General features: G+C 45.2%; 1 protein-coding gene across 1 annotated transcript in view; it reads right to left on the reverse strand.

Annotated features, from left to right (window-relative positions):
• Positions 1-9,906, reverse strand: part of LOC104124418 (calcium homeostasis endoplasmic reticulum protein) — a 13,598-nt gene extending 3,692 nt beyond the window's left edge. Inside the window, exons 1-13 of the mRNA XM_035892309.1 lie at positions 9,814-9,906; positions 8,912-9,049; positions 8,531-8,682; positions 8,054-8,165; positions 7,618-7,707; positions 6,751-6,985; positions 6,222-6,400; positions 5,428-5,824; positions 2,734-2,972; positions 1,758-1,891; positions 1,378-1,464; positions 947-1,096; positions 678-794 (exon numbers count right to left, since the gene is read on the reverse strand). Coding sequence (XP_035748202.1) covers positions 678-794; positions 947-1,096; positions 1,378-1,464; positions 1,758-1,891; positions 2,734-2,972; positions 5,428-5,824; positions 6,222-6,400; positions 6,751-6,985; positions 7,618-7,707; positions 8,054-8,165; positions 8,531-8,682; positions 8,912-9,049; positions 9,814-9,822 — 2,039 coding nt within the window. The 5' untranslated portion in view covers positions 9,823-9,906. The remainder of the gene's footprint in view (positions 1-677; positions 795-946; positions 1,097-1,377; positions 1,465-1,757; positions 1,892-2,733; positions 2,973-5,427; positions 5,825-6,221; positions 6,401-6,750; positions 6,986-7,617; positions 7,708-8,053; positions 8,166-8,530; positions 8,683-8,911; positions 9,050-9,813) is intronic.
• Positions 9,907-10,466: the final 560 nt, after the last annotated feature.

The following is a 10,466-nucleotide window of genomic DNA, read 5'->3' on the forward strand; positions in this document are numbered from 1 at the left end:
CTAATATTTTATAAAGCTGTTGGGTTATGGAGTTACAAAGGTGCCAGAAACACCCCACCTGCTTCTCAGGGAAATCAAACACTGCGGTCTTCACAGAATCATAGAATCATCGAATGTTTTGGGTTGGAAGGGCCCCCCAGGGGTCACCCAGCCCAACCCCCTTCCCAGGGACGGGGCCTCCACCCCCTCTCTGGGCAACCCCTGCCAGGGTTTCACCACCCTCATTGTAAAGAATTTCTTCCTTAGATCCAGTCTAAACCTACCCTGGTTTAGTTTAAAAACCATCCCCCCTTGTCCTGTCCCAGCTGGCCCTCCTAAAAAGATTTTCCCCATCTTTCCTATGGGCTCCCTTTAGGTACTGAAAGGCCGTAATCAGGTCTCCCCGCAGCCTTCTCTTCTCCAGGTTTCCCACCAGAGAGCACTCTGAGGATTCCTCCTGCTTCCTAGGAAGGCATACGAGGCCTCCATGGCTGCATGGTGTTTTGATGGAACAAGAAGCCACCCCAAAGGAGTTATATTCTCTCCATACAGCATATAAATCATTCCTAAATCCGCTTTCCATTTTCTTTTCTACTATTTCTTGAAATGATTATACCCAGCTCATGAGAAAAGCACCCCTGTTGGTACTTTTCCAAACAACCCAGGGTAAGAAGAGAAATAAACAAACAAAAGCTTACGGAGGAGTGGGGCTGCGAGACCGGGACCGGCGCCGCCTTCCTGGCGAGTACGATTTCGATCTTGATCGTGACCGTGATCGCGAGCGGCTGTGAGAAGAGCGGGACCTGCTCCGGCTTCTGGAAAGGGAGAGCACATGAGATCAGGTGCACAAGTTACCAGAGCAACACCCAGGGCTCCTCATTCAGCCCTGAGGGCTGGGGTTTCTCCACACACACACACACCCCCACCCCCCCCCCAAGTTCTCAAGAATCAGCCCATTGTACTCTACCTGGACTGAGAGCGGGAATAGGATCGTGATCGAGAGCAAGAGCGAGATCGTGACCTCGAATAGGAGCCAGATGATTTTGAAGATCGCGAATTGGACCGGGAGGATGAGCGACCTCGGCTTTTAGACCGACTGCGAGACCGAGAAGGCCCACTGCACAGATAAAAGCAGAGAAACCCCAGTGAAACTCATGGGAGAAGCACGAGAAACGCAAATATACTGCTGCACTGTATTTCTGCAGACAACCCAGTGAAAACTTGAGTGTGGCAAAAAACTATTCTCTGCGCGTTAGGCAGAAATTCCAGCAAGCTGAAAGTCTGTTATTCCATCAGCATGCTGCTGAACAGACGCTCCCTCTGCATTTAGCCCAAGGTGTTCCTAGCACCTTCCGAAGGAACCGCACGCATCAGAAGGCAGCAGACAGGATCGCTCACCTATTTCTCTTCTCCTGACCTTTCCTCCGCCTTGCTCTCATTTTAGCTCTGAAGAATTCATACAGTCCATTCTGCTCCCAGCCTTCACTGCAATAAATCAACCACACATAGAACCGACATCTGTAAAATTCTACTTTGATCAACGGAGACATTCAGGATTTCTGCTAGATTTTGTAGGGAACAAAGGGCCCGGGCAAAAAGGTCTCAACAAATCTCAGTGCAAGATCACACAGCGCGTGCAGTTTAAAATACAACAAGAGCACTCGTTACGGCATGAGAAGAACCAAGACAGAGGTGAAGGAAGAGAGAGGCACTTTGTGGTTTGAGACAGCTTCTTAGGGCATTTTCCTTACCATATTCTTAGCTATACCGGCTCTTACCTGTTTCTAGGCCTGTCATGAGATGGTGGACTGTAAAATGCCTCAACTGCAGCCAGTAGTCTCTCACTGGGGGGCATTGGGGGTGGAAGACGTATATCCTTAGGATCTAAAGGTTTATACTCATGATCTTCAAGCTGCCGGAAACAAAACAAATTACGTTCATGTCATGTGTCATGGGGTGGCTACCTGAAGAGATAAATACAGATTAAACTGTGTAGGGACCTCACATTTCACTACTGGATAAAAAACGGTCCAGAACTAAGCATTCTGCAGATGACCCAATGCTTTCTCGTGCTATCGCTACCATTTTGAGTTCTAGGAGAAAAGCCAGCACTACACACGCTGCAGCATTAACTGGATCACCAGGGAGATAAAACACAGATCTCATCCATCCACGTTTATGATAACAGTGGCTGGGTGGAAGCCTGGCCAGAGCTGCTGTATGCCAAGAGTAACACAAAGTTAGAGATGGGAGAGACATATCTGTTCATCTCAAACACAGAACGCATAAATGTATATATCCCCAACGACCCTGACACAGAATCATTTCCCCTTCTCTGTCATTCTTTGTATATGTAGCATTAATGTTGCAAAACATCTTTGTAAGAAAGAACTCTGAATACAATAAACTAGTACACAGTGGCCACCTGAGAACTGCAAGGTCCCTCTGGCCATCTGAAAAATCACTGAGGATTTCTGTTTTCTAAAGACGGGGGTAAGCTTTTCAAAAGTAAATTAGTCTTTCGCATCTATGAGCTCAACCGGCTTTCACTGGCACACAACACTTGAAAACCTCAGCATTTTCACTACCTTCTCCCCCAGCTCCTGCCCCTGAATACATTGTAAGAACTTTGGCTAATGGTTGCTGGATGGAAGGATCTGAAATTATAAATGTCCATGTTAAACTGTCCCTAATGCTGACCATGGGATTTTGATCTTTTAATCCACCTCATCAGGGCCCACTGCAAACACTTACTTTTACGAGTGGAGCCATCAGTCCAGCAGGAAGGTCAAAGTAGGGAACATTTGGCACCAGACTGGGATCATCATGATTCATGTGAGGGGGGCCCTGCCGCCGCATGTGAGGAGGCTGCCCGTTAAATCCATGCGGGGGAGGCCCGAAATCAGGGTGCTGTGGCCCTCCCCAGGGAGGATGCTCGCTGATTCCAGGATGAGGCAATCTGTGACCAGGATGATGATGAGGAGGTCCAATTTCTGCAGAGTGGGAGGGTTAAAACGTTTTATTTAGCTATAGGGAAAGGAAGGCAACCAGAAATGTACTTCAATCAGTGCAATTAAACTAAAAAACAATCTTGGCACCCAGAGCCTTGCAGATCCAGAAAAGCAACAGAACTGAAGAACTAGAGGCTGGCTACAGGTCCACTTCCCCGAGTATCTTGCAGTGCATCTCCCTCCCTGGCCATAGCAGCCGCTCTCAAGACAACAGGACGCTTTAACCCTAAGCCGCTGCTTACTCTGGGACATACTGTGGTCGGAAAGTACCACAAGAAAGATACCCTCAAGGACAAAAGGTTTCAGACACAGCAGGGCAGCTACTGGTGGGATCTATTTCTGAAGCCTAAATACACAATCGTGGCTTAGCATGGACCTGCAATTAGTTCTGCCTTTGTGCTAAATCAACGTATATGAAGAAATAAGCATGGCAGGAATTAACTCACATGAGTAGGTGACAAGAAAAGACTTTGTTTAAAAGAGGCGTTTCGAGAAGAGGTAGAGATAATATCCTGTCAAAACAGAGAAGTGAATGACACCCATCCCAATCCTCACTGCACCGTACAGAGAAAAACGCAAGACTGAAAATCATCATCTTCTGCAGCAGGACCAATGGGTTTTCCAGGAAAGCCATTACAGCCTGTTGGGGTTTAGCCACGGCTGGCAACTAAGCACCACCCAGCCGCTCCCTCCCCCCCGGTGGGATGGGGGAGAGAATTGGCAGAGCAAAAGGAAGAAAACTCATGCGTTGAGAGAAGTTTAGTAGTTGAAATAATTTTTTTAAAAAGAAGTAATTAAAAGGAAAACAGGAAAGAGAGAGAGAGAACCTCATAAGAAACAAGTGATGGAACCGCTCACCACCCACCAACCAACACCCACCAGTCCCCGAGCAGCGACCCCTCCCTCTGGCCAACTCCCCCCAGTTTATATACTGGGCATGACATCATATGGTGTGGAACACCCCTTTGGGCAGTTGGGGTCAGCTGTCCCAGCTGTGCCCCCTCCCAGCTTCTTGTGCCCCTGGCAGAGCATGGGAAGCTGAAAAGTCCTTGACCAATATAAACACTACTCAAGCAACAACTAAAACATCAGGGTGTTATCAATATTATTCTTACGCTAAATCCAAAACACGGCGCTGTGCCAGCTACTAGGAAGAAAATTAGCTCTATCCCAGCTGAAACCAGGACATAGCCACCACCATAGCCACTTCAGCCAGTACTATCTGACTCATCTTCACCAGAACTTGAACACGGTCTGAGTTGTCATTGCTTCGCTGCTTTCCTAATTTTAGCCATCTGTTTTAGTAGATCCCCTCCTCCCACAACTTTACATGAAACAATAGATGTTTTGGATCACCACTACAATCCAAAACAGAGCATCTTTTCTGAGCTTAAACCTTAATTTCCCCAGGACAAGAAAAGCTGTTCTCCCTACTCGTTACCAGAACTCTTAAAAAAATAAACAAACATACCTGGAGGAAAAAACAAAACGGAACAATCTCTACTGAAGAAGTAAATCACAATCCTAAATATAAAAGCTCTAATTCATCGATTTTCAATGTTTTTTGGACTTGGGGAACTGAGAATCTTTTAAGCTTACAATAGCAACTCCTACACAGCCACATAATTGCTCTTTTAAGTGGCTTGTCATACAGAACCACAGTGATCTTTAGACTTTACATTGATAAGGATCATTCCAGAATAATCATAACTTCTGCATGTGAAATAGAAACTACATCATGGCAGAACTACACCAGACTTCATGAGGGAGCCCACAGCCAAATCTGAGCCCCAAAGGCCAGGCCAGCAGCGCGCTGACTACACTCTCAGACATCCCCAGGTTCCAGCAGGACAGCAAACCAAACAAGAACGGAGAACTGGAGGTAAGGATCATTTCACCAGACGCTACACCAAGCCACACAACATTAAGGCAGGTAACTGGAGAGCTTTTCAGTAAAAATAAAGAGAAGAAAAGAAGGGCATGGATGAATGTATGCACAAGAACAAACGCTTCCAGCCTGGCTTCCTCTAATTTCCTCCATCGATGGAAGGCACAGCTAAAGAGCCCTCACCTATGGCCTGAAGAGCAGGGGAATGAGTTTACAAGCAAATGCTGCTTCTTACCTTTGAGCTTACTATTTTTAAAGTGATACAGTCACAAAAAGGGGTGCCTCTAGAGATGCTGACTTGAGTTGGGATTACAATTTCTGGTTATCTGCATCCGTTAGGGAAGGAAGACTAAAAAAGCCAGGAAGCATCCAACTCAGCATGTATTTCCTACTGAGTTATTAGCAGTAGCTTCCCAAACCCCCAAACTCGACATTTCTCAGGAAAACCACAACAGTCCACCAAAGATAAGCTGTCACCCCAAAGCACTAAATTTTGTAACGGCAATCAGCATCGCAACATAAGAAAACCTGGCCTGGTACACACTTTACCTTGAGGAAAATCCCCCTGGGGGTAATCAAAACGATGAGGATAAGGAGGCCTTTCAAAGGGATGGCGAGGTGGAAAATCATCCTGCATGAAGCGAGGTGGAAAGCGGTTGAAATTATGCGGATGCGGGGGCTGGTTGAATTGGGGATGTTGCTGATGTGGAGGAAATGGGCCTCTGAAGTGAGGTGGCCGCTGCATTCGAAATGGAGGTTCCCTTTGACCCCCACCCCATGGAGGTTGTTCATGCTGGTTGTTCCACGGTGCTTCAAACTGGTTGTTCCAAGAAGGATCGGGCTGGTTGTTCCAAGGTGTCTCTCGCTGATTGTTCCAGCCTTGATCTCTCTGTTCGTTCCACATTCCTTCATGGTTGTTATTCCACGGAGGACAATGAGGTGGTCCCTAGTGGAGAAGACAAGCCTGGTCATTAGGCTACAAAAATAAAGACTGCAATAAAAACAATCTACTTTTTAAAAGTAAACATAGCCCATAGGCAACATGCCCAAGTGAAAGAACTTTCCAAATACAAGGTCAGAACAACTGCAGTTTCAGAGAAAAGACAGGAAAAGACCAAACTGTTACTGAACCAAACAGCTCTGTACTTGAGACCGTACTTCCTGTTCTGCTTGTTCCCAGGGAAAGTGCAACGGTTGACACACTGAAATACAATTTATACTTTGCTTGGCATTTGAATCTGGATTTGTACCTTTCACAGCTTTTCACCACACTTCCACAACCCAGATGGTCATTCTGACCCTCCACCTCCCTCTGCATCTTGTTTCAGAACTGTGTTTCTTACCTGTTGTTGACCCCATGGTGCAACAGGGTGAGGTTGGTCAAACCAGGGTGGTTTATTGGGAGGAATCTGATCATGAGACCCAGGGCCACGTGGTCCACCAGAGGCAGGATCCTGCACTCCAGACCCTGTTGCATCATACTCTGTAGAACCAGCTAGAGGCAGCTGAGATTTACCGTCATCTGAAACAAATTGAAGACTATTTATAAGCATCCAGGTGACATGTAGTCCATAAAACACCAGCACACCTACAACAGGCTCCATCTGAATTTTGTTGGATGTGTAAACATTCTGCAGAAATCTATTAATGGGAGTGAGGATTTCTGATCTGTTTAACGTTTGTCTCTTTGGTTCTTTTGATATTCCAGCATCAGACCATGCCAGCTGCAAGCCTCCCAACAGTTTCAGGCTTTTGCCTGAACCAAACCAGCACAGCACCTCACTACTAAAAAAGGAGCAAAAAAAAAAAAAAATAATCTCACAGCGTTGCCACCCTCTGGTTTCTGCCCAGGTCCCCAGAACAGGTTAGTACCTGCTTGTGTAACCGGAGCAGATGGTGGAGCCGAAGCTGGTGCTGCTGTGGGGGCTTGAGGCGGGGGTGTTGATTTCACCTCATTCTCTAGTGGTGGTATTTGTATTTGCTGCTGCTGCTGCTGCGTTAAACTGTTTACGAACTCTTCATGTTGAGTTTTCAGGTTCTGTATCTGCTGTTGGAAGGCTACCTGTACAGGCTGTACTACCGTTGCGTATTCAGTAATCAAATTTGCCTGATAAAATGAGATAAATTAAGAAGAACAAGTTAACACTGTACCTAAAACAGTCATCCTATCTGTTTATTCAGAATCTCCTGTATTCTCTCCACCCTCTCCCAAGAAACGCATGAGAATCCAGGATAACCTGCTGGCAGGAGAGCCTAGTCACACCATGAAGCTCTGTAAAGATTTCCAAAATATCCTCTGCAGCCTAGAATCCACTGTCTATACTTTGAAATACAGCTAAAATCAACAGCATTCATTATTAATGCTAAAAATTAATAGTCCCTGCTGCCATAATTTTTATCCTTATCGTATACAATTTAAAGCTATGGTTTCTTCAGTTTCCTTTTTACCAAACATTCATTTCCACAAAGAGAGAACACACTGTCAAATATGTTCATGACTGTAGTAGTTACAATGCAAACCAACTTTCTGGTAGCCAGATTATTGAATGCTTGAAATAACAAGGTTATGTTTTACATTATTTTTGTAATCCCTTGTAAACGATGCCGGGGGCTGGGGGGAGTGGGGGGAGGGAAAGGGGAGATGAATATTTACCTTTCAAAAAAGGAAAATATTTCCTAAATGTGTTTCCAAAATATTTACATCAATAAGAAAACTGTTACTTTTCTTTTGTGGCTAACCTGGTACTGGCCAAGTCCAAGAGCCGGGCTCTGTAACTGCTGAATAATTGACTCATCAAAGTACCCATTTTTCTCCCATAGTTGAAGAAGCTGCAGAAATGCAAGAGTGAAAGGTTTTCAGAAATTAAGAACAATAAAAGAAAAATTGAGGCACAGCATTTTTATGTTTCTAGCTTTGTCAAAAGGCCTAGGAATTCGGGACTTGTCTCTGAACCACTGAAGATTCAGACAAATTCATGACTATGATAAAAGTACCTATGCTTTATTTAACAGTTCTAGTCTAAACATGAATTATAGCACATCCTGTAGTAGACTTGATGAAGACAATCACACCAGAAAAATCTCAGTGGTCCTCTTCCATCTTCGTATTTGTGCATTTGCCTAGCACTAACCTAAGGAAGCAGAGCTCACAGTTAAACCAAACCCAGATACTCACCCTGGCAATTTTCTGTTGCTTATCCTCCTCCACTGCTAGAAAACTGGTACAATAAATGGGCACAACAACCTTCTGTAAAGCAGCCAGAAGGTCTCGTGCTTGCTTCCGCTGGCTTCAAAAAGGAATGGAAAGAAGAGTTACTGCCTTTCGCTGTAACACGAAGTGCATTGTAATACTCAATTCATCCCAACTTCTGCTATACTAAAAGTAGTGAATTTATAAAATAGAGAGTTCCCTCCTTTACTTTTTTACTGTAAAGTCTTGTCTGGAGGAAAAATATAAACATGGGAAAAGCTGAATTTAATTATTAAAGTACTACATCTTTGTGCCAGCTATGGACACCTTAAGACAGCTGCTAAAAATAACGAGCACATTAAAAATAAAAAGGGACTAGTCAAACTAACAATGCCTCTAGCAGAGAGAGACTTTACCAAATTAATCAAAATATCAAACTGAAAACCACAATTTAATTCTCACCAGTGATGCAGTACATCATTGATTAAGTAGATGAGATGTAACCGAAGCTCGAAGTGAGCTCCTTCCGCCGTTATACGATTTCGCAGGTGCCCAGCCATCAGCTCACAGTGTGCAGGAGATTTTGCATTACTAAACATCCAGTTCTTGCCAGCCTTAGAAAAGCACATTTAAAATATTTTCAGTTAGTCTAACGTGTTCACGTCATATGGACTTCCTGGACCTCTGAAATAACTGCAAGAAGGGAACTTTTCAAATCACAGCTATCATCTTACCTACCACACAGCACAACCACCAAGCTGCTGTTTACCACACAATCTCAAAATTCAAATTCTGCTTAATCCACACCACCACCAAATAACTGTTCAGGTTTAGATCACTTACTGAGATTGCGTCTTTCGTACAAGTGTCAATTATTGGCTGCAACAAGTTGTCAAATTCATTCATATCTAGCTGGGTTTCCTCCAAAACTTTCTGCATTTGTTGCTCAATTGCAAGGGCTACTGCTGATGTGACTTGTTCCTGAAAAAAAGAAGAAAAAAAATAATAAAAAATAATTATATTACATCCAATGTTCTTCTGAAGAGCTAAGCTGCTGTATCCCTGTCCTTTTAACCTAAGTAGTTCTCTTGAGGACCAAGACCTTTTACAAGCAACATGACCACATATAAATGTTTCAGTTACTTGTTTCTGCAAAGAAAAGACTCTTCTCATTCTTCAGGAAAAGTCCAGTTCATTTCCACCTCTAAAATCTCTCCATCGTGAAAAAAAATTATTTCAGGAAGCTCCTAAATGTACAGAACCTAATCCAGGCATGCTGCCTTCCTCCAGGAACTCTTCAGTTTCGTTCCCAGTACCTTTAACAGCAAAACATCGCCTGCAAAAACCAAGTTCAAAGCACGCAGTTCCCTTCCTCCCCTAATCAGAATCCACCTTAGAATATTACAAGCTGGAATGTCTTGCAGTTCCCAGCAACCTACAGCTATAGGCAAAGATTAAAGCAGTCACAGTTTATTCCACTCTGCAAACCAAAAAGGTTTTTCACATAGTAAACAAATGGTTTTAGTCAAAGATCAATCTTGCTAGAGGATCGGACACATCTGTTCTAAGGAGACGATGGCAGTTGCCACAGAACAAAAATAAGCAAAGTAATACTCCCTCTCCTCGCCAACACACGATGCCACCACCACGAATCAGAAGGAAACCTTCCTCTCCCCCTTCACTTCTGATTTTTACAGCCACTGGCAGTCTAGGATAAACCAGTTGAGTGCTAATCTTAAACCAACCTGTCTCATAGCAAGGAGATGCTGCTCCTGCTGCTGAAGGTTCCACTGACTCTGCTGGATAAGTTCCTCCACGGAAGGAGTGCCCTGAGGAGCTGGGATAGGCGCAGCCGGTGGGAGAGACGGTTGTGGCAGTGGCTGGATCTGTGCGGTAGCCTCGATATCTTGACTTTGCTTGCACAACACTATCGGACAAAGTAAACTTTTAAAGTAAGCCTCAAAGAAATCTGCTACCACCAGCCCACATGTGAAAACCACGCTGGTTCCGAAAGAGACCTTCACTCTTCACACAACTGCCTCACACAAAATGAAAATTGAGGAGTCAAGGGCGGATGGCACGAAAGGGGAGCATCAGCAACTCCCTGCACGCTTCGAGAGGCATGACTCCAACACAAGGCCAGCCCCTGGCGCTGCTGCGCGGGCCTGCCCTATTCCTGAAGGGCCCTCCAGGTGTTGAACTCCATCGCACCGCACAGCCGGTACCGGTACCTGCCGGTACCTGCGGTGCAGCCCAGCCTACCTCCAACCCAGGCACGGGAGGGGGGGGCGTGAAGAGCCGCGGGCGGGGCTCAGCCAACTACCTGGAGCTTAGAGGACAGGAAGAGGCTGCAAACCAGTCCTGGCGGGTCAGGGCGAGGCCAGGAGGGAGAAAAGTG

Source organism: Egretta garzetta, unplaced genomic scaffold, assembly GCF_000687185.1.
Source record: "Egretta garzetta isolate BGI_Z169 unplaced genomic scaffold, ASM68718v1 scaffold4, whole genome shotgun sequence".
NCBI lineage: Eukaryota > Metazoa > Chordata > Aves > Pelecaniformes > Ardeidae > Egretta > Egretta garzetta.